Source organism: Grus americana, chromosome 22, assembly GCF_028858705.1.
Source record: "Grus americana isolate bGruAme1 chromosome 22, bGruAme1.mat, whole genome shotgun sequence".
NCBI classification, from domain to species: Eukaryota; Metazoa; Chordata; class Aves; order Gruiformes; family Gruidae; genus Grus; species Grus americana.
In genome coordinates, this window is record NC_072873.1 from 3,492,356 (window position 1) to 3,519,535 (window position 27,180).

Here is a 27,180-nt window from a genome sequence, read left to right on the forward strand (position 1 = left end):
TTGCTGCAGGGTAGGGGGGTGCTGATGGCTGGGGGGGCCACATCCCGCTGCCTGCTGAACAGGGACGGGAGCTGCCGGATGGGGAAGGCTGCGAGCATGGGCAGGGCATGACCACGACGGGGGTTTGTCCCCAGCCCAGCCTGTCGCAGCAGGGGGGTGGGAGAGGGGCCAGCAGCGGGGCCCGGCCCTCAGCCCCATCTGTTTCCCGCTGCCCCACATCCATCCCCCAGCCCCTCGCTCTAATCCTGCCCCCGCCACACGTGGGCCAGAGACAGAAGCAAAGCAGAGATAATCCGTCAGTGCCCCCCGCTGAACCCCAACCCCACGCCGGGAACGGGTCTTGCCGCAGCGCTGTGGGGCATCGCCCCCGCCTGACCTCGGGGGCTGTGTCTCCCCACGGGTACCCACACCCCACAGCTCGGGGGGGCTTCGCCAGCAAGCAGCAGCCCCATGTTCCTCTTGGCCGCTCTGGGCTGTCGTGTTTGGTGGGGCAGCGGCACTGGGGGCCACCGGTGCACCCTCCACCATCCCTCCACCGGTGTCCCACCCTGGGGAGCCATGGCACAGGGCAGGGGGTCCTGAGAGATGACGGAAGCTCTCTCCAAGTGTCCGGCTCAGCTCAGCAGAAGCTGCTCCCAGAATTAGCCCGGGATGTTCTGGACGAGGAAATCCAGCCCGTCAATCCCGTTAGCGACAATTAGCTCCTGCGCTGCCCTCACGGCCCCGACCCAGCCCGGCCAGTGCTGCCCGTACCCCGCTGCCTTCACCAGCCCCACGGCGCAGGATGTGTCACTCACGGAAATACTGCAGGGTCTCCTCGATCTGCTGGGGAGTGAGGGGGGATGCGGGCTCCGGGGGGCTGGGGGACACACGCAGCCAGTCGTTGTGGTCATAGCCGAAGACGGTGTCAGCCCGGAGCGTGTAGCGGGGCAGCTGCTCACCCAGCAGGCTGATGATCTCCACCTCGGGGACATCGCCGCTGCACAAGTCTGGGGAGAGAGGGGCACGGCATCAGCCGAGGGTGGGGGACACCCGGGAGGAGGAGGGTGCAGGGGGGGCCATGGCAGGGGAGCGCTTCCTGCACCCCTCAGCCCAGTCAGTCGGGGTTTGGGGCTGGTGCCACCAGTTAGGTCTGCCCCACAGCCACTTGTGTGGGGACTGGGGGTCCCTCCGCAGGGTGGCACACAGGACCCTCGCCCCAGCTCTCCCCAGCTCCCCGCTTTCTGCGGGCAGGGTCCTGCTGCCATCTCCTGGCCACGCTCTGCCCGGCCAAGCGGCGCTGGGGACAGCAGGGCCAGGGATGCCGGCGTGGGGCGTGGGATGCTGGGACCGTGGCTCAGCTCTGGCCACACAATGGGGACAGGACGAAGGACCAGCCCAGAGCTGCCCCAGCTCCTCACCCCGGTCCCCAGGGTCACCCACTGGCACCACCCGGCTCTACCCACCAGTGATGGTTGCAGCATCGCTGTGTCCACCCGTGGCCGACCCGTGGGGCGTGGGGCTGACATGGGGCAGGGCAGCGGCGGGTGAGTCTGGGCCGGACTGGAGGTGGCAGACGGGTGGACACTGGCCAGGGGGGTTCTCTCGCAGGACCGCGGTGTCCAGTTTGGCTGGTGTTACGTGGGGGGGCCGGCTGCCATGGGGAGAAGCACCTTCCTCCCTGGCTCCCTGGAGCAGCGCTGGTGGGCAGCAGAGTCCCTTCTCTGGCCCCTGCCTGGGGAGAAGGAGCTGTTAGGGTGATGCTCTGGGGACTGGGGACACATCCTGCACCCCAGCCACACGCTCAAGCAGCTGCGTGTCCCCTAGCATCCTGCCGGCTGGCCAAACCTCCTCCCCGGGGGCAGCATCTGCCAGGCCTGGGGGTTTGCGGAGACCTGGACAGCACGGCCGGGGCTCAGGCGTCCCCACTCCCCGGCCAGCCCGTGGGCCGCTGTGGGGACAGGGGGACCACGGGGACCACCAGCGCCCAGGCAGGACCCTCTGCCTGCTGCTGAACGTGGAGCGGTTCTGGGGATGGCACCGGATCAGCGTACCTGCTCAGCGCTGCCTCTGTGACAGCTGCTACGTGATGCAGGGGGCTCAGCACCAAAGCAAACACTTGGAGATGTCCGGATCAGCACCAGCGCCAGACAGGGGAGAGAATGCTCTGAAGGAACCGGGCAGGACCCTGCTCCCCCCAGGCTGGCAGCCAGGTCCCTGCCTGTGGGAGCGGGCAGGAGAAGGAGCCGTACAGCTGCTCGGCAGTGGGTGGACACGGCTGTCGTGCCAGCGGCTCTCGCGGGAGCCCTCGGGAGCCCCACCTTGGAGAGCAAAGTTCGGCTGTGATCCTCCACCCCATCAGCACCAGTATGTGGAGCAGGGACCTGCCGCGTTGCCCGGGGCAGGGCTGGGCAGCATCCACAGCCGTCCCATCCCAGCCATAAACACATCATGCGACAGGCCATAAAACCAGCACGTTCCTGCTCTCCTGCCACCTCCGGTGGCCCTGGCTCGGGCTGCAGCCACTGCTGGCACTGCTGCCCCTCTGCCCTGTGGGGCAGGAGCCTCCCACGCAAGCCCCATGCCCCCACCTCCGCTACAGCGGGGGCTGCAGCACCAGCAGCCCCTCATCCCTTGGAGCAGGTTCATGTCAGGGCATCGCTGCCCTCCCTCTTGGCACGTGCTCATGGCTTCTGTCACGTCCACAGCACCCAGGCGAGGACACCCCGCAGCTCCCTCCAGTGAGGCCGGATCCTTCCCAGCACACAGGCCAGGCATGATGCAGCAGGGACACCCCAAAGTCCACCCGCAGCCCCACAGCCCTCTGCCCCACAGCACCGGGACCACCAGACATAGGCGGCCCAATCCTGCACCGTGCTGCCCAGAGAACAGCTCCACAGCCCCAAACCCACAGACCCTTTCCCTCCCCATTTCTCCCCAGAGAAGGAAGAGTACCCACCGTGCTGAGGTGCCAGGCTGCTGCTGCCCTGCTCCCCACACTGCTGCTGGTTCCGGGGAGGAAGCCCAACTGGTGAGTCAGCACTCGGCCAGGGCTGCCAGAGCCCTGCGTCTCCTTTTGGCCCAGCTCCTGCACGTACATTAACTTTCCCCAGGGGGGACCTTGTTCAGACACGTGCGAACAGCTCCCATCGCCCCCGGACCCTGCCGTCCCCCCAGCCACCAGCGTTCAGCTGCCAGATAACCTGGGAATTTGCCCCACTGGGGGCTGGCGGGGAGCTGGGCGAGAGCAGGACGGTGGAGCTGGGGCACCGGACGGCGACGGTGGGCCAGGAGGAGCGGGGCCCTGGCTCAGCCCGCGCCCAGGTGCACGTGCAGACCTGCTCTCGCCGCTCTCCGCTCTGCCCTGATGCCGTCATGCAGCTCCTGCCCAGGCACCTCCCTGCCTGCACAGCCTCGCGGAGGGTCCGGGCTGGCTCGACCCCAAGCCCCTTCCCCACCCTGCACCCAGGTGCCGGACGCTCGGCAGCAGCTGAGCGGCGCTGGGGCGGCTGGGCTTGCTCCGGGCTATTTTTTCCCCTCAGCTGCTGCGGCAGGAGCCTGGGGCTGGGGAGGGGACGCTGTTCGGAGTGAGGAGTCTCCGCAAGTGCCAGGGTCAGGGGGCTGCAGAGCAGCAAGGCCAACATGCGGGGTCGGGGCGAGGATGAAGCGGTGGGTCAGTCCTCCGCCGGGATGGGGGTAATTGCAGTCCTGCCCTGCCCCAGCCCAGGGGACGTCACCAGATGGGTCCCTGCAGAGACCCTCAGGCTGGGGATGTCCCTGCTGTTGGGCAGGGAAGGGTACGGACACAGTCAGGCTGTGGCTCCCACATCCCATCAGATCCCATCCCGATGCTCAGGTGACCCCAGGAGGCAGCATCTGCCTGAAGCATCGTTTAGAAATGGGGCTCTCCCTGCACCCAGAGGGGTGGACTCCTGCCCCAGCGGTTCATTCTGCGCGCTGCCTGGCTTCCCAGCTGGAACAGGCTCCCCAGCCCACAGCTCAGCTCTGGCTCCATCACCGTTGCTCAGTCGTGACCCCTCAGCACCCAACGCTCTGCCCCTGCCGCAGGCCTCGCCACGGGTTTCATGCACCCAAGGGGCTGAGCCCTCCGTCCCCTTCCCCTTGCAGAAATATCCTCAGCAGCGTCAGCCTCTTCTCACAGAGCAGGAAAACCCTCCCCGCTCCGGGCAGACTTCCTGGTTCAGGCACCGGGGACCACGAAGTGCAGCCAGATCCCAGATCCCAGATCCCAGATCCCAGCTGCTACCACCGAGCCCCCTCCTCAGCCGGTCGATGCTGCAGCCAAACCGTCCCTCGGGACCCTCGGGACCCCCGGGACCCCATCCCTACTGCAGACCCCCGGCCCCTAACGCCGAGGGAGCGGGAAATCCCGCCCGTGGCAGGGGCGAAGGCTTCGGCTGCAAAGCGTGGAAATGTGTTACGGGTGTCAGAGCCCACGAGTGGGAGTGGGGCCGCGGGGGGAGCCGAGCGCCGGGAGAAGGGGCGAGACGAGGCAAATTCTCCGGGGAGCTCCGGCAGCCGCCGCCTCTGACACCCCCGGGGGACCGGCTGGGCACGGCCCGGGGCTCGCCCGCCGGGGCTGCCCGGGAACTAGGGGTGCCCGGAGGTGCTCGGTGCACCCGGGGGAAAGCGGGACACCGAGGGGGAGCCGGAGACACAGTGCACCCGGTGGCAGCAGGGACACGGTGCGCCCGGGGGGAACCGTGGGTCGGTGCACCCCGGAGGGGAGGCGGGATACCGGGAGAGCCGGGGGCTCGGTGCACCCGGGGGTGCGGGGGTTGCCGGAGCTCGGTGCACCGGGGGATGCCAGGGGGCCACAGGTCTCGGTGCACCAGGGGGTCTTGGGGGACGGCGGGTCTCGGTGAACCGGGGGATGCCGGGGGGGGCAGCGGGTCTCGGTGCACCGGGGGGTGCCGGGGCGCGGAGCACACTCACCGCTGGGCGCTGCTCCCGGCGCGGAGGAGGCGGCGGCGGGGCCCTCGTACATCGCTCCCGGGGCCCCGCCGATAACAAAAGCCGCTCCCCGGGCAGGTGCGGAGCGCGGCCGGGCATGCCGGGACCTGTAGTCCGACACCCCCCCTCCCCTCCAGCTTTCCCCGGGGGATGCAGCTCCCTGGGGGACCCCGCAAGCAAGTCCGGCTGTCCTGGTACAGGTGTCATCTGGCTCCGCTTCCTCCCCCCAAAAAAATTCCGGCGGTGCCCCCCCCCCCCCCCGCCAGCCTCTTTGCAGCAGGGCTGGGGGGTCTTGGGGTGTGCAGTCTTGCCCAGGCGAGGGGGATCCAGGGTGGGCGAGGGGCACATCCCTGCCCATGGCCCCGGGAGGGGTCGGGTCCCGCGGCCGTGCCTTGGGCACGGCCGCGGGACCCGACCCCTCCCGGGGCAAATGCTCTGGGGCATCTCTGCAGCAAGGGCTGGTCTGGCTGAATCGCTTTGTGTTCCCCCCGCCCTGCACAGGGGGTTTATTCCCATTGCACGTCACTGATCCGTCTCTTGTTCTGGCAGTGGCTGCAGCAGGCAGTAGGCCGCCTGGCCCCCCCCCAATCTCATCCCACAAGCCATCCCAGCCCCACTGCCCTCCGGAAGCCCGCTCGGCTCTGCTGGGTCTGCCCGGAAAGCAGCTGTTGTTTTGTTTGTCCCTGATCCTGGCACGGGACATGGCAGGAAGCACAGCCGCATCCCTGCTGCACCGGGGCTTGGCCGCGACCACGGGGCTGAGCTCAGCGCAGGATGTTCCCCTGAGTTGGCGGGACAGCACTAGAGCCAGCCCCGCTTCCCAGCCCTGCTCCTGCTGCCTTTGTTCCCGGCTCACTCCTGTCCTAGCCCAGGCCTGCTACCGGGACCGATCACGGCATGCCCCGACAGACGTGCAAACCTTCACTTCTTACCATGCTCTGGCAGCAGCCCTGGCCCCATGCGTAGCGGGCACCCACCTCCCCGTCCTCCTGCCCCCCCTTCTGCGGCACAGCTGGGCGCCGCAGCAGAGCCGAGCCAATGTGTGAGGACAGAGGGGTTGATGCTAACAGCAAGCGGGAACGGCTGCGACTTTGTTCCCAACTCCCTTTGATCATGTCTCTCCGTCTCCCCACGCTGGTGGCAGCCGTGTCGGGCTGATTAGTGTCCTGCCAGTGGCTGCACAGAACGAGCTGTGCTACAGCAGGCAGAGCTCAGAGCCGGGGGGTCGGGGATGATGTCCCGGCTCTCCAGCTGTCTCCCGGTGTCACGGTGGTGGTGGGTGTCTCACCGAACCGATGCACCAATCGCAGCACCCTGAGCCACCGATGCACTGCAGGCATCCCTGCACGATCCAACTCCCCTCTCCGGGTTCCCCACCTCTGCCCAAGGAGCGTCCACACTCCTGGCTGTCCCCTGCGGGATGGAGGCACAGGGCAGAGGTACAAACCTACCTGGGAGAGGGATGTGGGCATCCCGGGGCCAGCCACGTTTCACCCTTCCATCCCCTGGCACATACACCCCAGCAGACAAAACCCACAGCTCTGCCGCTGGCCACAGCCTCACACGGAGCTGCTGCGGGCAATCTCCTGCCTCTGGGCTCAGCCTGCACCTTCTTCCCCAAAAAGGTGCCACATGAAAGCTTGGGGCGGCTGGCAGCGTCTGTCCCTGGCCCCGTCCCCATGCCAAGGAGGCCGCTGAGCAGATGGGCAGCCCTGAAGTCGGTGGGTAACTTTGTGAACAGAGAGTTTTCACCTCCCAGCACGATCCCTGCCTGGCGCCGCTTCCCCATCGCCCTCCCCGGGCGCAGCTGTCAGAGTTAGCATTTCAGCTGAGAATATTTCCTCCTGCCATCTGTTCCCTCTATGGAGCCGGGTTGCGGAAGGAGGCAACCAGGTTTGACTGAGTAAATCACTTTTAACCTGGCCTCTCGCGGCTCCATCCAGGCTTCACTCCATCAATCAGCGGGGCTCGCTCCCGACCGGCACGTTTATCCCCCAGAGCTCATTAAAGTGAGCTCTGCACAGCAGCAGAGAGGAGACGCCGGTGATGCTAACGAACAAACATCTTAATTACTGGGAATTTTTACCTCCTGACAGAGCAGACAGACGCCCGGACGGAGCCGGCATGCTAACAACCCAGCGTGGTGACGGGAGCTGCTGCCGGTGCCACGGGGCTGCGAGCGGGTGGCCTGTGCCTTGCTGAGCATCGTCCCCGAGCCTGCTTGTCCCCCCCGGCTGCCACCTGAGCCCCGGGGCAGGCACAGTGGGTGCGGAGCATGGGAACGAGCTCATCCAAGGTCATCCTGCCCCACGGGAGGGAACCACCGACGCCTGGCCCAAGGAGGGCGATGGCCACCTTCACCCCAGCTGCCCCAAGGGGACTCACTGACCTTCCCCAGCCGACAGAAGAACACGCTCAGGGCAACACGGGGCTGGGGGGGTTATTTTATTCTTTGCTTTGGTCTATACAAAAACAACTTACAGAAATAATAAAATCTTCCATTCCTGAACCACACTCCAGTAACTGTCCATCCCTTTCCGGTGGAAGCGTTAAACCACCATCAGATCTAGAGCCTCTTTAAAAAATGCGTTAGATAAGGGAGGAGGGGACGGAAACACACCACTCACCAAAAAGAAGGGAAACGGGTTAAAATGTGCAACAGAGATCGGTAGAAGGACACAGTTCCTAATGCTGGAGTCACTCCTCTATGGGTACTGGTAGGATACAGGTACACAAAGTCAGCTCCCCAACGGCTGATCGGAAAGAATTAAACTGCAGACATCCCGATGGCTAAAACGAAGGTCCTGGGACACGGCACCTTTTGCTTTCCGCAAACTCTGGATTGGCCTGATTAAGTTAGAGTTTGCAGAAAGAAAAGGGTTTTCCCGTGTTAGATTCCTTTCCTAGAACACTAACACGCAGAACAAACAGTGGGGAAGTTAGAAAGCACAAACTGAAAGACGGCGAAAGCTGTTGGCACCATATTAAAAATAAAAGAAATATATATTCATAGAAAAGACTATTTTGCCAATGAAAGGTCGCTAATGGTGCGGGGTTTGTGTGTTTAAAGCTTCAGAAACAGTATCTTGGATGCTGGATGCGGCAGTAGGTGCTTGAAGCAGTCCCAGGAGGAAGGACCTTCTCCACTGACCCACAGCGAAGAGAAAAAAAAAGAAATAATCGAAAAATAAAACCTCTCGTGGGAATGGAAAAGTTTGTCTTCTCAGGCACTTCTGTCTCCCAAGTCCTTCTTGCGAATGCTCAGCTCTGGGGCCACCCTCTTCTGTACGGAGGAAACACCTGCGCGCGGCAGGAGAGAGCTCCCGTTACTCGACCAAGGGGGGAACTGGAGCGGACCAGAGCCCAGGGACCCCCGAGTCCACGGGGCGGTGGGGATGCCAACCCGTGGCAGCGCCGGGGACCCCACGACACTCCGGGTGCCAGCAGCCAGCCCTGCCTCTCCCAGCCACCCGCCCCAGGACTGAGCGTGCCCTCGGTAAGCGCCCGCACCCCGGGTACACGCCAGCAACTACCTGGTGCGGGGGCTGCGGGCAGGTTAGGCGAGCATGTGGTCAGCGAAGGGCGCTCGGACGCCGTCACTGTAGGCGTCCATGGGGTAGTCCCCGTCCATGTCCATGTGCATGTCGATGGGGTCCAGGGGGATGTCACCCGAGTACATGGGGCGGTAGCCAGGGTCCAGCTCTGCGGGAAAGGGACGCGGCAACCTCAGCGCCCGCCAGCGAGAGACTTCTCCAAACCTCAGCCGCCCCCACCTGAGCGTGCGGCACGTGGTGCTGCAAAGGACACGAGGGCCACCCACCACCCACCTACCCCGAGCCTCCGGGGCAGCCCAGGCACACAGGGGAGCGGCTGCACGTGCTCCCTCCGGGGAGCTGAGCATCCCGCTGAGCATCCCCGGGCAGGCTGGGCTGATGCTTCGCTGGCAGCCACCCAAGAAAGGTTTTAAAACCAGCTTGGTTTGGTGAGATGGAGCAACTGCCCCACCAGAGCACAGCCCACGAGGGGACGCAGCAGGAAGAGCTGATGTCGTACTCACCGTCTGAGTAGGGCTCGTTGATGGGGATCATGCTCTGAGCCTGCCAAAGAAGGTGACACAATTGAAGAGGGAATTCGTGCTCACGTGTGCACGATGCTCGGAGGCTACGTGGTGCCCAGCCCCGTCCCAGGTAGTGGGTGCTGCGACCCAGGGCTGCTGGAGGGCCGAGGCCACAGCCCGTCCACCCCCCCGGCTCCCCCCATATTGTCCGAGCTCTGGCTGGAGGCAGCGGCGGCAGCTTTTGGAGGCAAGACGGGGCCGTCCCAAGAGGGCCTGGTTCCCCAGGGAAAAGGGCTCGTCTCCGCGCCCAGCAGGATGCTCACCGCCTCCCAGGCTGCTGGGTCGTGCTTGAAGAGGGAGTTGGTGAGCTCCACGGAGACACGCTTCCTGTAGTCGGGGTTCTTGTCCTCCGAGATTCGGAAGAGCACGGCGGCCGCGTAGGTGGCTGCAGGGGAAGGGCGGCAGCCTCAGCTCCCCGTGCCGCGCGGTACCAAAGCACCAGAAGCCCCAGACCGGCTGCAGCTGGGGCGATGCCAGGTGGCAGAGAGCCCCCGGCATGGGGCCCGGCACAGCGTCACTCACCCGTCCCCTCGTTCCTGGAGTGCAGCAGCTCCATCAGCGGAGCCGAGGCCCCCTCGGCATCGATGGCATCTGCCGCCTCCTTGTCCTGGGCCAGCTCACACAGCACACCAGCCGCGACACGCTGGATGTTCTCCACCGGTGAGTAGAGGAGCTGTCAGGAGAGATTAGCAGCAACGTGAAGCAGCTGGCGTGCTCCTGACGTGGGCCGACACGTGCGGGTGCTGCCAGTTGAGCAACGCGGCTCCCTGGCCTTGGCACCACGGGGCCGTGCTGGCCGGGCGGGAGGTGGCAGAGCGCAGCCCCCATGTCCCCCCAGCCCCTGACCTGCACGAAGAGAGGGATGGTGTTGAGGCGGAAGATCTCCATGCGGTTCATGGGGTCCCGGGCCAGGATGTGCAGTGCCCCTGTGCACCCCTCCACGATCTCCTCCATCTTCACTCCGTCCTGCCAGGGGACAAGCGCTCAGCCAGGGCACCACGCCAGGGCACGGCCACCCCGAGCGTGGGCACAGGATAGTCCCCAGGGACAGGGCAGCTTTTGGGGTGCCAGGCTGTGCCAGGAGCGGGGCGGAGGGGCGCCCCCGGCAGACCTTACCACGGGGACTCACCGTGTAGGGCTGCTGCGTGCCGGCTGCTACGTGCCGCTGGGCGTCCTGGTGAGCCTTGACCAGCAGCTGGACCAGGCGGGGGATGACGGCGGCCTCCTGGAGCGGGGCATGGTTGGCTGGGCACAGGGCCAGGTTGCGGATCAGGCCTATGGTAGCCTAGAGGAGAGAAGGGGGGGAAGGAAGATTTGTCTCGACCATGGACTGGAGCAGCGTGTGGTCCCCACGGGACCGGCTGGCTGGGCCCCCCTTTTCCCTGCCTGTCCCACCCCATCCCCCTCTGCAGCGCAGGCTGACTTCAGCTTCCTCCCACACCGGATCCGGCCCCCTCCTCACGGGGGAGGCCGGGGAGAGTATTGATTCCAGCCGAGCAGCCGGCACGAGCCATTTCCTCCATTAGCTGCCATCAAGGACGTGGCCCAGCGGGACCAGGGCTGCAGCAGCCCACCATCGCTCCATGCACGGCACCAGCTGCAGACCCCCCCAGCAGTGCGTCCCAGCAGCTGGGGGCTCACTCGAGCCCAGCCGTCGCCTTCCTCCGGCCCCCAACAACCCCCCCCAGCCTCTTACCTTGACCAGTGGCCACTGGTTGGGCTGATTGAGGAGCTTGACGATAGCGGGGATGCCGTAGTTGAGGCGCACCGAGTTCTGTGCCATCTCGGCCTCGGGGTGCCGGCTGGTGAGGTGCCGGAGAGCGCAGACGGCCGGCTCGGTGATGTCCTCCTTGTCACCCGCCCGCAGGATGGTGTGGATCAGGGCCTCCACCCCGTTCGACTGTGTCACCAGGGTCTTGTTCTTGCTGTTGTTGCAGGTCAGGTTGGAGAGGGTGCCGGTGGCACAGGTCAGCACGTTCACATCGTCGGAGCTCAGCTGGTTCACCAGGATCTTGAGGACGCCGTCCAGGCCCTCCTGCAGGGGTGGGAGGTCAGGCTAGATCCCGCACAGCCAGACCCGGGCTCAGCCAGCGGCTGGGCTGCAGCTCCACGCCATCCCCTGCGTCTCTTGCCCAGGCAAGGGGAGCCACAGCTGCCCCCCAGATGGGCCAGACACCCGGCCTTGGCAAGGAGCCCCCTCCCGCAAGGACGGCTCCTGCCATCGCACAGAGCATCCAGTCCCCAGCCATGCTCTTCCTCCCAGAGCTGCCACCTTCTCCCTCGAGACCCAGGGTGCTCCTGTGGCCGCCCTCGCTGGTGCTCGCACACCCCTCGCTGCAGACCCCAGCCACCCAGCACACCGTATCCCGGCCCCACGCAGCCCCCCCCGACTCTGCCTGGGCCAGAGCAGGCGGCGATGGTGGAGAGGCAGCGTTTCCACCTCCCACACCGCCCCATCCCCCTGCAACCAGAGCTGCTTCTCCGCGATGCCGGCATGGCGTGAGCGACGGGCGCTCCCGACATGTGCAGCTTTACTTAAGAGTTTAATGTCTCCAGCAGCTTTTCCCCGCTGCGATGTGCAAACAACGCACCCGCCAGCGCTCCCCGAGCGGTCCTGGGGTGACCCTGGTCCCAGCCGTGCCGGCACGCAGCCAGCAGCGGGGCAGGAAGGAGTTAAAGGCGCCATGGCCACATCCCCCCATCACTCAGCAGAGCCAGGGGAGGGGACAGTTACACGGTTACAGCCAGCCCAAATAGTTTCCACACTACATCAGGCGCTAATCTGCACGCAGAGGCGGCCCCAGCAGATGGGGAACACATCAGGAGGCAGCAAAGGGCTGGGGAGAGCAACCCCAGAGCAGAGCTCGGGGTCACCTTCGCACCAGTGGCCACTCAGCTCCACGGGCACAACCGCCTCGGTGCCGCAACGGCAGCTCCGACGGCAGCTCCCTCTCCGGGGAAGGAGCAGAGCAGGCGGCAGGGACCAGGGCAGGCTGCCGGGGCTCCCCGAGTCAGAGCAAGCGGCAAGTCCTGGCGATGCCCTGCCCAGCACACGAGCAACTGTCGGTGGCCTTGGCCCCGGCACCTGGCTGGCACGGGAAGGGCCACGAGCAGCCTTCCATGACGCCAGGCAAACCCCTGCTGCAGCGGGACCTTGAGCACGGCTGGACATGCCCTCGCTCTGCCAAGCACACGCGCTGCCAGAGCCGGTGGCTCGCGGGGATTGGAAATGGCACGAGGACAATATTTTGGATTCGGTCTGGCACAAGCAGAGGGTGAGGAGCAGCCTGGAGCGCCCGGCGGCTGGTACGGAGAAGCCTCCGAAATGCTGCATTGAAGCACCTCAGGGTCCCGCAGACTCACCTGTTTGGTAGCCACGTCGGAGAGGTTTCGCAGGGTCCAGAGACAGTTCTGGACCAGCCTGGGGCTGGAGCTGGTCAGGTGCTTGCCCAACGCCTGCATGCCGCCTGCCAGGGAAGGAGACACCAGCCCATCAGTAAATGCGCCAGCAGAGCAGAGGAGGGGGAGACAGTGGGTCTGCGTGGTGAGCGTGGGCTTGGGCACCACCCGACCGATGTCTCCAACGCACGATCCAGCCTCATCACTTAGCGGAGGCTAAATGTGGAGCGGGAAGGCAGCCAGGCCAGATCCTGCCCACGCACGGTGCCAGGAAAGCACCTCAGCGGCCTTTCAGAGCAAGAAACCAGGCCACACGCAGGTGGTTTCGCCTGGCCGTGTAAGGCATCAGCACGTCTCGCACATCAGCTGTGAGGTGGCACCCTCAGCTGCATCATCCTGACACCACCGTCCTCCTGTTTGACACCAGCTCTGCCGCAGCCCCCCAGTCCCTCTTACCAGCCTCAACGATAGCGGGCTTGTTGCTGGGACACACCGAAAGCACCTTGAGCACCCGGCTCGTGGTCCAGAGCAGCTTCTCGTAGTTGTAGCTGCGCATGATCTGCACCAGGGCTTGGGGTCCTCCGTTGGCCAAAATAATCAGCTGCAAGACAGAAGGGCCAGGGTCGGGGCGTGCGGCAGCTCTGGGTCGCTGGGACCACCGCTCTGCTTTCCCCAGCTCGTGCCAGGACACCAGGCAGGTGGGAGGTCCGGCCATTCTGCAGGCAGGAGTGCTTCGGGCCACCCCCGCCGGGGCCGTGCACTGCCACTGCCCCCCCCCGGCCACCCCAGCCCCGCGCCCCGGGGTCCCTCGCCCCGCGCCACAGGCGGGACAGGCAGCAGCCCCCCGCCCAGCCGGTGTCACAGCAGGTCCAGGGACGGGACCTCCACACGAGGCCAGGACAACTCGTGCGTAGGAGGAGAGGAGCGGCCAAAGAACAAAGACAGAGGCATTGCCCAGAGCAGCCAGGGGAGAAACCCAGCCGAAGTGATCTACCAGCCAGACTGGGACAGTCTACATTTTCGGGGACACTTCACCTGCAAGAGGCGAGACGCGGCAGCATGGCAGACAGCACAACCGCTCCGCAGCCGGCTGTGGCCGGGGGGCACACGGGCCGAGACGCAAGGAGCTCCCACCCCTGCCCCCCGGGGTTCTGTCTGCCAGGAGCAAGGTTGGGCGACCGCCCCCGGCTCCTGCCCTCCCTCCGGCAGGGCCCCGCGCGGCAGGCCGGGCTGCCCGGGGACACACCTTGCTCTCCTGGTTCCCGTAGGCGAGGAGCTGAAGGCAGTCGGTGGTGATAGCCAGGAACTTGGGGTTGTTCTTGTTCAGCAGGGGAACCATCTTCTGCAGGCCGTCGGCCAGGCGCACAGCCATCTTGGCCCCTTCCTGGTAGAGCAGCAGGTTGTGCAGGGTGGTGATGGCGTAGAAGAGGACCGACTCGACCGGCGAGCTGCAGGCAGGCAGCACAGGGCCACGTTAGTGCAGGCAGCTGCCTCCGGGCTCACCAGGCTGCCAGCGGAGCCCCCAGGGCTGCCCCGAGTCCTGACTCCCACCCAGCGCCCTTCAGCAGGACCCGCTCTGAGGCCGCCGAGCTGCGTGGCCCTGGGGCAGAGCAGGGACAAGAGCCCCATCTTCGCGGACAAGGCAGCATGGGGGACCGCTCCCCACCTCCTGCCCCCCCACAGGCTCCAAACGCAGCAAACCCCTGGGGATTTTGCAGGCTAAAAGGCTCAAGGTCCCCCACTCCCTTGTTTTGGTGTGAGCAGGAGGAGGACCCGCATCTAGGGGCACCGCGAGCCCTCCCGTCCTCTGTCCCCAGCCCAGGCACTCGCCTGGCTGCCAGCCTGGGAGGGACCGCTCGGCTCCGCCATTCTCTCGGGATCCCCCGCCAGCACCCTCGTACCTCAGCATCCTGACGAGGGCCGGGATGCCGCCGGACTTGAAGATGGAGAGCAGGCCCTCGCGGTGGTGCGAGAGGTTGTGCAGGATGCTGGTGGTGCAGCGGGCCGTGTCCAAGTCACTGGTGCTCTGCATGGTGCGGACCACGGCCGCCACGATCTGGGGCGACTGCATCAGGGCGCGACGCGACGCCTCCTTCTTGGAGAGCTGGTTGACAATCATGGCCGCTTTGCTGACAACCACCTGGGTGGGGGAGAGAAGCCGGCCGGTGGGAGGGGGTCCCAGTGCTACCCATCACAGCAGGGACAGGAGGGATCCCACTGCTGGGTGAGAGCTGGCCCGGGGCTGCCGCGCATCGACAGCGCAGGCGAGGATTGCTATTTTTAAGAATCCTCGTCCACGATGCTCCAGGAGCTACGCTGCGGTTCGCAGCAGCGGGCGGCACACGGTCGGGTCCACGGAGCACCGAGAGCTGGCAAGAAGCGCTCAGCGTGTGCGCGAGCCAGGGCAGGAGAGCCGTGTCCGAGCAGCAAGGACAGGCTGTGAGGAGATGCGGGTGGGCAGAGGTGGGCTCAGTCCCGTTGCAGCATGGAGGCAACCACAGAGCTTTGTCAAGAGGAAGGAGTCGGACAGCAGCCACGGAGCCCCACAAGGATGGGAACCCGGCCGCGGCTGGGGAAACGCACCCTGGGAGCCCGGCAGCTGAAAGCCCAGAGACATGCACAGCCAAACCACGCTTCCTTACCGGGTCCTCATCGTTGAGCAGCTTGGTGAGCTCCGGGATGGCGCGGGTGGCCAGCTCGGCATCGTCCTGGTAGTTGATGAGGTGCACGATGGCCGATTTCAGCATCTGCGAGGGCTCTGCCAGGCGCTGCACGTTGGTCTGCTGCCCCTCCAGCTGGGTGGTGATGAGCAGGGAGCGGTCCTCCACCGTCTCGGGGTACATGGCGGCCCGGACGCGCTGGGCCCGGGTCATGGCCAGCTGAGCCTCCATATCCGCTGCAGGGGTGGATGGGGAGGCAGCGTTAGACTCGGGTTCTCTCCAAGGAGCGCTCCTAGCCCTGCTTTCCAATTTCAATTAGCTGAGCAAGAGCTCAGCGCAACAACACCGGCAACGTCAGCAGTCCCAGCACGCTCTGCAAGGAGCCGGTGCTTCAAAGTGTAAACAGATATGGCAGCACAGAGATAAGGCAACACTCAATTAAGCAGCATGATTAGGCAGTTGTCATACAAGGCCTGTTAATTAAAAAATTAAGGATATTTGCAACTTGGGACCAGCTGACACTGGGGATTAGGAGAAGGACACGGAGGCCTTCCCCATCGGGGATGCCGGGACAAGCGCGACCCGAGGGGCAGAGAAGCTGCAGCGGCCACGCGCAGCCCCCACCTCTGCGGCACAGGGACCGCGCGGGGCTCGGCGCTCTCCACGGGGCTCTGCCTCCCCGGGGGAGCTGGCGATTAAAGCTGGCAGGGCTCATCGCTGACGAGGGAACCGCAGAGGCGAGCGGAGCCAACCAGCCCTCCTCCTAAAGGATAAAGCTGCGGGAAGCATCTCCTTTAGCTTTGGGGGCTGCGTTTCTGTCTGCTTCGCCCTCGCAGCAGCGGGAGAAGACGGGTCGGCCGGCGGGGCTTTACGGCACACGCCGGCAGCTCTGCCAGCCACGCTGAGACAAGTTTCCCGAGCAGGCAGGCAGGCAGGAGAGCAGACGGCCGACGTGTGGGCTGGGATCAGCTGTTCCTATCTCCAGCCAACCCACCGGCGCGCTCGGATGTACGTGCACAGCTCAGCACCGGTGCGGGCTGGCTGCGAGCCGCCCCTACGCAAGAGCCTCTCGGCACAGGGAAGGAGGACAGGAGGGAGCGTATTTTAGGCAGCAACAACTCCTGGGGTGTGGAAGTTGGCGTGGAGGAGTGCCCAGAAGGAGTGCGGCTCATGGGGGAGGTGGAGGAAGGCAGGAGCCGAGCTCGCAGACGCGCCCGGCCCCACAGCCCCTACCTTGTGCTTGGCTCTGGCCCTGGCTCCCTCCCTGGCAGTAGCTCGTGGTGGTCGTCTTCTTGATGGTGTACTGCTTCCCATAGACCTCGTCATCGTCCCCGAGGCACTTGCTGCTGACGGAGGGCACCTGGGTGTTGACGCCGGAGTGGATGCCCGAGTCGTAGGTGTAGGTTTGCTGCCACTCCGTCACCTTGATCGGCTGCTCCATCATGTTCATCACCTCCATGGCTGCTCTGCGGGGCAGGGAGGGGAGAAGTTACACCTCTGGCAGAGCCCAGGTTGTCGCAGCACCCTCTCGCTCCTCTCCCACGCCAACCTGCGTGGCAGACCCCGGCACGGCAGACCCCGGCAGCCGGCCCCTGCGCAGCCCACGAGCAGATCTCTATCTGACCTCCTCCCCCACGCAAGATGAAAGGCGGCACCGGGATGACGAACCCACAGCTCAGCACTTTGCTGCTCGTGTTCAGACACGAACCGCGGCTGCAACCGGCGCAGACCGCGCACGGCTGGCTGAGCCGTCAGCCAGCGCCCGCCGCGCAATGCCGTGTCTCACCGCCTCGGCAGCGAAGGTGTGAGCAGGCTCTGCCCAGCCTGGAGAGACACCCCCCACCCCAGCCAGCCCCCCCCTCCAGCTCCCGGCTCCCCCGGCTGCCCACAGGCTTTTTAAAGAGCAGTCTCCAGAGACAGTGCCTGGCACAGAGCTGGGGACAGCCACAAGGCTGGAGCTCCAAGAATAAAACAAACCTTTTTAGAAGCCCTTCTGGGACACTCCTAAAGCACCTAAAAATAACCAGGTGAAGCCACCGGCTCGTCTCTCCCGTGGGCGCTCAGCACCACAAGCGCTCACGGCACGGTCTGGGGCTGGGTGCTCCCCATGCTGTGCCGAGCACCACGCCATGGCTGCGAGGAGCTGGGACGGGGCAGACATCCCAAAACTCAGGACAAACCAGTCAAGGTTGCTTGCAAGCAGGGCTGGGTTTCCCTTGTCTTTAATTTGGGGATGCAGGGGGAGGGAGGACGGCTCATGGATTAACCCCTGAGCTCATCGGGGCAGGCGGACGCTGCAGGGCTGTGAGTCACCGGCCCCGCATCCAGCCCCCGGCACAGCCAGGAGGGGAGGGATGGAGGGACGGAGGCAGGCAGGGATGGATGGATGGATGAGACAGCGGCCGGCCAGCCCCACCGCTGCTGACCCACCACCACCCAGACGCCTGCCGGGATTTCTTCCCCTTCCTCCGGCCGCGCAGGAGGCCGCGCAGGGGTGGGGATGAGTCAGAGTTTCAGAGGTGATAAGAGGCGAAGGGAGCAGCTGGCGCTCGGCGGAGCTGGGCGCAGCAGCAACCGCGCTTCCAAACAGAGGCATAATTACCACCTCCACCGGCACTGATTCATGCAGCAAGCTGGACCAGGGCGGCCACGCACCCCTGGCTCCGCTCCAGCCGCCGGCACAGCTCGGGGCTCACCGGGACCAGCCGGGCTGGTGCAGCAGCCTCAGCTCCCAGCACCCTCCTTGGGGGAGCAAGGGGGATAGAGGACAAGCCCCCCGCCAACCCAGGCCCCCCGCCACGCCGGCAGCTGAGTCAGGGCGTTGGGTGGTGGCCGAGGACGCGGCTTGCGCGGGGCGGCAAGGCATCGCGCACATGGGCTTGGCACGGCTCGCCCCAGCGCTGCCGGCTGCTCCCAAGGAGCGGCCGAGCCCTTGCGAGTGGCACAGGCTGACGCTCACAGGGAAAAATCCCAGCTCGGGCACACACACGCTCCTTCCCAGGGAGCAGCAGCTGGGTGGGGAAGCAGGAGCCCCACCAGACTCCTGTCCTCCCCCCCCCACCAGCTGGATGCATCCTGCATCCCACCATGTCTGTCCCCCACCCCCAGCCACCTTCCCAGAGCCACTGCAGGGCGCTGCTCCTGTCAATTCAATATTTTTTGAGCTGTCAAGCAGCAATCCGCAGACTAAGTACTGCTCCGGCTTTAATGGCTTGTGCATAATGCATGTTTATAAGGCAGCAAGAGGGACCCACTAATGGAGGCCAGCGGGGGCAAATCGTTCCCACAGCAGGGCGCGGGCGGGAGCCGGGGTTTCCGTTTGGTGCGTGACACACGGCACCGGGGGTGATGGGCAAGCTCGGCTCAGCCACCCACCCCATGTCAGAGCAGGGTTTGGCCAGGAGAGCCCCTGTGCCAAGCCAGGAGTGCCAGCGCCGCACACCCCGTGCGTGTATTCGTGAGCTGTTGAATTGGTGTTTGGGAGAACAAGTCCTCCCAGCTGGGTCACCCTGGCCACAGCGGCAGAGGCTTCAAATCATGTCAGGAAGCTCGAGAAAAAGCAATGCCAAATCACGCCCCAGGAAGCACGGCAGGCAGGAGAGCACTCCGCCAGCACCAGCGGGGGCAAGTCACCACGGTGCAGGAGCTGGTGCAAATCATCGGACATCCCAGCCTGGAGCTGGTGTGCAAAGCCTCGGCAGCAGGGCTGCGGCCAGAGGGACCCCAGCACCCCCAGACCAACAGCGGAAAGCTGCCCTGGACAGGGTGGGCAAGGGGAGAGCAAAACCAAGGGCAGAAGAGTTCCCGGCACCACAGAGGGGGTGTAAGGCCCCCAAGCATCCACCCCCGCCAGGACAGGGACCCTCAGGCGGCAGCGAGCTGGTAGGAAGGGCTGGTGCTGCCTGCACTGTTGGTCAACCGGGAACGGCTGCTCTACAATTTACAGGCCTTTGACAGGCACTTAATTTTTCAAACCTCCGTGAGTTCAGCTCAGACACTGGCTTCTCAGAGCCCTGCATTATGCATGAGCCACCACCCCCCCCACCACCCCCACCCCCTCTGTCTGCACCACCAGCACCCCAGAGACATCAAAAGGCAGCAAAGCTCCTCAGAGCCCAGACACAGGCTCAGGTGATGAGCCCCAGACAAGCTCCAAGCAGGAGAGTGGGTCCAAGCTAATGAGCACCATGTTAGACCTGTCTGAGCACAGCACCCTGCTGCAGGGGGGGCAGGAGCCACCAGGGACGGGCGTTACACAGTTCGGGGGACTTTCCCTCCCCAGAAGGGACCACGGGCACCTCGTTAAACACAGCACCCATCCTTCCCGTGGAGCATCACCCCACCAGCAGCCTGGGGGTTTGCTCAGCACCGCAGGCAGCCAGTGGCACCCGAGGTGACGGGGCCAGTGGAGCAAACGTCAGCCACTCCAGCGGCGAGCAGTGACATTTCCTGAACCCTGTGTCAAGTGTCCTCTGCTCATCATTCAGCGAGGGCCAGATGCCTGACATGAGCTTCTCTCCATCCTCCACGGCTGGGCTCTGTCCTCAGATGTCCTCCCTCCTCTGGATCAGAGCGGGACGGGTGGTCCCCTGGGCAGGGGATGCTGGTTACGCCTGGGTTCACCTTCAGCAGGAGCCGATCACCAGCGATGCTTTTGGTGGTAAAGGACCCCTGCCAGCAGCAAAGGGCAGGGCAGCAGTTCACGCAGGAGACATTTGGGGCACACAAGCACAGGGGATGCTTGGGTGGGCTCCAGCCCCCTCCACAACCAGGCCTGTCCGTAGGACAATTGCTGCTGAGCCCAGCCCCTATCTCCCTCCCACCAGGCTGTTACTAACCAGAGTGGGAAGCAGAGCACAGCAAGGGCAGGGCGGTACCACCAAGCCCTGGCTGAGCCCCCCGCACCTGCACAGAGCTGGGACCCCAGGGAAACAGGACTCACTCCAGGGAACAGTGAGGAAACCCCCCAGGAAACAGAGACAGATGTGGGGGACCCCACGGAGGGGACAGCAGCTTTGGGGAAGGACCTCCAGCCTGCCCTGACCACCACAATGGGGAACGGGCCAAGCCATGGGCAGGGGGGGGCTTCAGCCACCCCTGTGCAGGGGAGAGCCAGGACAAGGTTAATCCCTCTCCCACCACTTCCCGCAGCCAGGAGCGCCGGGGAAGGCAGAGGAAGCTCCCGCAGCTGTACGGCACCGGCCAGCAGCTCATCCGCCCCCGGAGCCATTTGATCAGTGTCCAGGCAGCATCACACCCCCCCCCCCGAGACACCGTCTGCGGAGGAAGTCTCCAGCAAACACACAACCCCGGGCCTGACCAGCCCTTCCCTCCGGCTGCCAGGAGAAGCCTTCGGCCTCGCGCAGGCAGGACACAGCCGGCAGAGCCCAGTGCTCCTGCTGACGTACGGCTGAGCTGCCCACAACAGCAGCAGGGAAGCCAGGAACGCTGCTTCACGCAAAAATAGTTATTGCTCAGGGACTTCTCACAGGACAGCAATCCCTGGGGTGAGTAGCTGTGACCCCCCCAATAGGGGTTTACCCCTAGGTGAGCAGGTGGGGGGCATGGAGCACCCCCACATCCCAAGTGCCAGCCAGGGGCCGCACAGGAGCAGGCACCAGGACCTGAGGGTTGGCGGATGCACAAAGCAGCCTGAGCAGCGTGGGATGCTGGCAGAGGGGATGCCGTAGCCCTCCGCTGAGCCCCGTCCTTGCACGCATCCTTCCCAGCCCTGCCGGGAACAGAGCGCGGCAGGGCTGGAGGTGCCCCCGCTCAGGAGCCGCATCGTGCGAGGGGCTGAGCTCGGCTGCGGGAAGCGTGCGAGCAACTGCAATTACAGTCACTTAGGCTTTTAAGAAAAGGAAAGAGACAGTTAAGGCAATTCAACAAATGCAATGCGAGAAAAGACTCTATTTTAGAAGCACTTACGCTACATGCAAGCCATCTCCGGTCCTCCCCACCCTCCTGGGGCAGCCGGGGGATTAGTGACCGCCCGCTCAGACAGCGAGGCAGGGGGAGAGCAGCCTCGACAGCCGCAGCTCCAGAGCCCTCCCAGGGGCAAGGGCACCCAAGGCTCGGTGCACCCAGAAGAGCTGCACCCTGAGGTCCCCCACCACCCGCACTCCCCTGCCCAGGGGGGGCCCAGACCAACACCATTGCACCGGCGGCTAACGAAGCTGGGGCAGCAGCTAACGAAGCTCCCGCAGACGCTGCAACAGGACCGGCACTGTACAAAAGCTTCAATGGTTTTGAAGAGGATTCCTCGCAGGAACACGCAGCAGGAGGAGGCAGAGAAAGGAGCTTTTCAAGACCTCACCAGTATCAATGAGAAGCGTTGGAGTCAGATCCCAGCTACCACGAGCCCTTTCAATGGGGCTTTACAGTGAAGATAAGTGAAAGAATTCAAAGGAGAAGGAGAGCAGCTTGAAGTTTAATGAGGAGACGACAGGCGACGGGGGATCGGCCTCTTGTTAGAAAGCAGGCTGTAACGGTGCAAGGCCGCCCTGGCCCCAGCCCTGCACACAAAGGAGCCGATGGCCTTTGTTCGCCGACACTCACAAGTCAGAAGCAGCTCCTGGAGCTGGTGGGGCGACCGACAACTTTGGGTCACTCGGGGAGGGCAGCGAGGGGTGCAAGAGCTGCTCTTCAGAGAGCTCCCTCACTGGAGAAGGCTCTAAAATCCTGTTTATTTTCCAGCTGCTCCTGACGAGGTTAAGTTTGAGCTGCCGAAATCCCCGCGTACAGCCCCTGCTCCTGCTATTCAGGCAGCACCAGGGGGGCCGCATCCCCCCCCGAGCACGGTGAGACCACAAGCCGGCCCCAGCAGAGCGGCATCTCCGCCACGACCCGCTTGGCTGATGCTCTCCATCAAAGCAGAGCACGTTCCCCAAGCTCCGAAAGCGCCTTGCTTTCACCCGAATTAACAGCTACTGACAGCTCCAGCACACACCAAGTCCAGGCTGTAATATTTTGGCGCTTCACATCACAAAATGACAAGGTATTATCCATCAAGCGCTCTCCCATTGCGAGACCACGCACAACACCCAGGACACCCCCTCTCCCGCAGCACACTGCGGGGCGACCCAGCCCTCACACGGGGCACCACCGGACACCCAGGACTCGTGCAAGAGCTGTGCCAAAGCACCGTCTGCTGCACCACTGCTCAGGCTTTCCCGGGGAGCCCCGCTGCCCACGCTGTGCCCTGCACGGCCCCGGCTCCCCCAGCGTTACCTCCCTGCCCCACATGCACAGCGCTGCCAGGCGCTGCCATGGATCCAGCAGCCTTGATTTGGGATCGGGTCCCCCTCTCACAGCTCTTGTGCCACGCCTGGCTGGCTCTGCCCACACGGGGTGAGCCCCACGGCAGGACCCCAGCCCCGGGAGGGTTTTCCCAGGGATGGTTTTCCCAGGGACATTCACATGCCAAAGACCCATTGCAGGGTCTCCAGCAGTGCACCTCCCCTCCCCGCATCCCCAGTTGCTGGTACAGACATACCGGGATCAGGAGGACCCATGTGGACACCCCCCCTCCTCAATTAAAGTTTGCTGATCTCATTAGAAACACTGCTGGGAAAGATGGGAACCTGCCACTTGTCCATGGAAAGAAGAATTGGCATCGTGCAATTAATCACAATAACTCCATCTGGATAAAAAAATAATTTTGTTTTAAAGAGCACAAAGAACAAGGTGTCCTTTAAGAACATGATAATTGCAGGCTTTAAATTTAGACTTTGAGGCTCGTAGCTCCAGTCACAGTGCCCGGAACCACGGGATTTTGCCACCTGGCCCTGCTGCTGCCAGAAGAGCCGAGGCAGCGGGGAGGGACACAGAGCTGCTGAGCCCCAGCTTAATTTCTCCATCCAATTGCATTACATCTGTAAAGTTCAGACGCTTCACAAGAAATTATCACCAACACCCGTCAGCACCCAGCCTGTCGGAGCAAGTTAATGATTTGTCACCAGGGCTCTGCCCGCGCGTCACAACAATTACAGCAGGGCTCCTTACAGCAGCCAAAGGTGTCTCCCCCACCAGCGAAGCACACGCACTTTATCCGGCTATCCACCCCCAAAAGCCGCGCAGGACCGTGGCACATCCCACACCTCGGGGTCCGTCCCCCCCCCCGAGAGGGCACCGCTGCTCACTCGCCTTCACCGCCTCCTGCGGGTTTGATCACCCAGGCACGGGATATTCGGAAAACACCGAGCATTCCACCTCCACCCAGCCGCCAGCTCCTGGTCAGGGGCTCGGAAGGAGCCCAAGGACTCACTCGGTTCAAAACAGCACAGACACGGCCAGGCTGCCCGACAACCCCAGGCACAGCGCAAGATTCCTGCCCTGTTTGCAAAGTGATTTCGGAGCCGAGCGACCGAGGTGCATTGAAATGCCTCCAGGCCTGTCAGCAGCTGCAGCAAAACCCATCAGAGCTGGCATATTTAGAAGGGTATTTCAAACCTCTGTCTAATTAGAAACATCTTCACCTCCCCCCGCGGCCATCGACGAGCCATGCAGCATTCCCGCGCCAGAGGTGGGAAGCGGAGGGGGTGAGGAGCTCTGCCCATTGAGGCACCTGCGTGGCTCCAAAGCCAACCCAGTTTAAGCACAGACATGTTTTTTTAAGCTGATTAGGTCAAGTTTTAAGACTTCTTTGGACAGGGAGCGCCTGTGCCTTCATGTCCCTGCCATCCTCTGCTGCTTTGCCAAACTGCATCTGTTGGCAAGGGGAGCAGAACCTCCTCCTGAAGCAGGGAACGCTGCAGCGATTCAAGGCACCGATGCAGCCCTGGCATCCTCCCGAGCTGCCGCCCCAGCTGCTTCCCTCCGCAGAGACCAACCTGGGACATCCCTCGGTCTCACGGGACCGAGATCCACCACCCAAGCCCCAGCTCTGGGTGACACTGGGCGCCCCACACACACCTGTCTAGGTGGGAAAGCACCAGCTGAAATCAAGGTAAAAGCTGAAGTCCAAGGTAGACTTGCACTGTTTTAATAGAAATTAAATTTCTTTTTAACTTCTGTTAATTAGAAGCCAGTCTAATTTAAATCTTCAAGACTAGCGCAAGCCTCGGTACAGATGCTGCAATTAAAGTCTTGCAAGTTCTCCGCAAAGAGCCTCCACTTCCCCAGCTTGCAAAGCGGGGGCCAAGGGCAGCTCCGCTCCCGAAGGCTCTGCCATCTGCGAGCGGCAGCGCGCCCGACAGAAACACCGTCTTAAACCCCCGAGATCTGGAAGTGCGATAAAAAGCCAAATCCCATCAAGTGCTCCCACACCAAACCACAACCTTGAAGGGAAGCCATCGTCACAGGAACAGTCTCAGCTGAAAGAGCCATGCAGCTGCACCACAGTTGCCCCGGCTGCTAGAGCTGATTAAGGATTTCAGGTGGGGGAAACAAAGGGGAGAGTTAATGGGATTAGGACAGCACTGAATATGACACTGAAATACAGCACTGGGACCAGAGGGGAAATTCTCCAAGGTCCCTGGCTGCAGCCAAGCCACGAGCTGGTTGCACTGCTCAAGGTGGTGGAGGCTCCAGGCACGGTGCACAAATCACTCGCATGCCCAGCCCCAGCAGACCCCCCCCCAGCAGTCCAGCTTGCCCCGCCGGGGACGCACGCACTTCCTGGAGCCAGCGAGGACACGCCACATCGCCCAGACAATAGACCGTAAATGCCATTGTCTGGAAGCGAGGGCCCTGCCGCAGCCGCCCCACCTTCCCCCAGCACCCCCCAAGCCCCCTGAGCATCGGGGACCCACGTCTCCCCCAGCACCCAAGCAGGAGCCAGCCCTGGAGGGGAAACACCCCTCAGCCACTGAGGCCAGGAGCTCTGTGCATTCCCATCCTGATGGCCAACTTGTTTAAGCCAAATGAGCAGTAAAATGGGTTTTTCATGACACTTTATGGAAATCCTCCAAAGCGATGAACCATTACAAGCTTCAGATGGGCAAAGGCTGTTTCACTGGCCAGCCTGCACCCTTCCAGCCGACTCTGATAAAACACCGACAAGGACACAGAAAGGGACCTTAAAATCCCCCCAGCCCCGCTACCAGACAGCAGGGCTGGGCGCCCACTCCCCCGCAACAGCAGGGCCAGGAGCAGACCCCGCAGGCACCGCACCCGCCCTGGATGCAGCCAACAGCCCCGAGCAAACGCCTCCGGCAGCCCCAGCACTGCTCCAGCCCCGCAGCAGCCGGCAGGGGCTTCGCCCCCGGCTCCCCACCAACCCGATGGCAGACGGACATGACACTGCCAGGCGTCGGGGCTGGCAAGCGGCACCGGTGCCAAAATCAGCATGACGTGGGCTGGAGCAGGAGGTGCAGCGACCGCGGGGGCCAGATCCAACTGGGTCACCGGGTGTCACCGGCTGCCACCGTCCTTCCGGCACGGCAAAGCCGACAGGGAACGTTGCCCCAGACACGGGGCTCGCCCAGGCACCCCAACAGCATCACAGGAAAGCTGGCAGGGTGCGGGGACGCTGCTGCCCGACAAAAGCGGGTGCAGGCTGCTGCCCTCACACCCGTGCGGGCACGGCAGTGGTGCGGGTCACCCGGGATCGTCCCCGACAGGCGGCCGTGCCCTCCCGGCAGGCTTTCACGCTCCTCTCGCAGGACAAACGTCTCTCCAAGTTGCCGGTACGACAACCTACGTCGTTCTCCTCCTCTGGGCAACTCCCAGCAACGTTTCAGCATTATCCTTTCATCTGCTCTGCAAACCTGATTAATTAAGCTAATCACTCAGCTAACGCAATTAGAGTGCTCTCTCCTGTCCAAACACCAGACAAAAAGAGGAGTTTCGCTCCCCCCACGTTTCCCTGCACCAATATCCGCCGTCAGCCGCTCGTGGGGGGCTCAGCTGGGAACCCCCCCACGCAGAGCGGTGCCCAACACCCCTCCATGCCATGGGGGGGGGGGGGGGGGCTGCGGGGGTGACCCCAGGCCACCCCCATCCTCTCCCAGCCCCTGCGGGCTCCCAGCCCCGGCAGCCTGGGAAAGCGCTTTGCAATCCCGGCTGAGGGCCAGGGGCAGCCCACCGGCACCGGGGGGCTCCGGTGCGGCCATCAGGTGTGACGCCAGCCGGGCCACCGAGCAGCCACGGTTTACGTCCGAGCCCCGCGGCCACCTGGGCGAGCAGCGTGCCAGGGCCTCGCCCGCAGCACCGCCACCGCCCCGGTCCGTGCGGCCGCGGCTCCCAGCGCACCCGGGCGGTGCCGGGGACGAAGCCGCCGCCTCGCACCGGGGCGCGGGAGGGAGGGGGAGGGGTCGCTGGCCGGGAGCGCGACTTGCAAACTCGGTCCCGCAGCACCGGGCGGGGAGCGGGGGCCGGGACAGCCCAGCCCAGCCCGCCCGCGGGGGCTCGCCCCGGGGACCCGCCCGACCGGATCCGCGCAGGCTGGGCTCGGCCGCCGGCCCCACGCAGGACCAAGCCGCGCTCGCGGGCAGCACACGGCTCCGCGCCCGCTCTACGGGAGCCCTGCCCCGGGGGGCGGCGGCGGGACCGACCAGGAACGTCTGGCACTGCCCAGCCCCGGTTCCTCCCGGCCCCGAGCGCGGCCGCTCCCCAGCCCGGGACGCCCGGCTGCCCCGGCCCCCCCACGCCCCGGCCCTGCCAGGCTCCGGGCCCAGCCCCCCGGGCGCTGCAGCGGCGGCGCGGCCCGGCCCGGTCCGGTCCCGTCCCCGCTCACCTGCGCGGCGGCTCCCCCTGCGCGGACACTGGCAGCCGCCCCGCTCCTGCCCGAACAAAAGGCGAGCAGCGCCCCGCGCCCCGCCCCGCCCCCGCCCCGCCCTGCCCCGCCCCGGCACACGCACCGCCCCCGCTCCGCCGAATCGCTATTGGATTGCCGGCACGTCGGTCAATCCCGCGGCGCGCCGGGCACCGCCCCCGCCGGACGTGTTTATCCGCTCTCTATTGGCGGAGGAGAGGTCGCCCCGCCCTTCTCCGGCAGGCGATTGGAAGGCGGGGCGGGTGGGGCGGGGAAGGGCGCGACCGCGAGGGGGATCACCTGGGTGACGTCAGTGGGCGGGGCGAGGTGGGGTCGGGGCGGAGCCAGGGACCCTC

The 27,180-nt window shown here is 64.7% G+C and overlaps 2 protein-coding genes across 2 annotated transcripts; both read right to left on the reverse strand.

The window, feature by feature from the left end:
- Positions 1-789: 789 nt before the first annotated feature.
- LOC129195200 (uncharacterized) lies at positions 790-5,066 on the reverse strand. The gene is made up of 5 exons (XM_054801039.1): positions 4,936-5,066; positions 2,939-3,082; positions 2,034-2,300; positions 1,594-1,714; positions 790-989 (listed from the first exon to the last, which is right to left on the reverse strand). Exons 1-5 carry the CDS (start codon positions 5,050-5,052, stop codon positions 790-792), a joined length of 849 nt encoding a protein of 282 aa, XP_054657014.1. The 5' UTR covers positions 5,053-5,066.
- Positions 5,067-7,387: 2,321 nt separating this feature from the next.
- On the reverse strand, positions 7,388-26,902 carry JUP (junction plakoglobin). The gene is made up of 15 exons (XM_054801789.1): positions 26,807-26,902; positions 16,363-16,595; positions 15,112-15,365; positions 14,371-14,609; positions 13,716-13,917; positions 12,926-13,070; positions 12,434-12,537; positions 10,767-11,105; positions 10,200-10,355; positions 9,917-10,036; positions 9,593-9,743; positions 9,334-9,455; positions 9,011-9,050; positions 8,487-8,655; positions 7,388-8,253 (listed from the first exon to the last, which is right to left on the reverse strand). The coding sequence occupies exons 2-14, from the start codon at positions 16,586-16,588 to the stop codon at positions 8,510-8,512; spliced, it is 2,244 nt and encodes a 747-aa protein (XP_054657764.1). The 5' UTR covers positions 16,589-16,595; positions 26,807-26,902; the 3' UTR covers positions 7,388-8,253; positions 8,487-8,509.
- Positions 26,903-27,180: the final 278 nt, after the last annotated feature.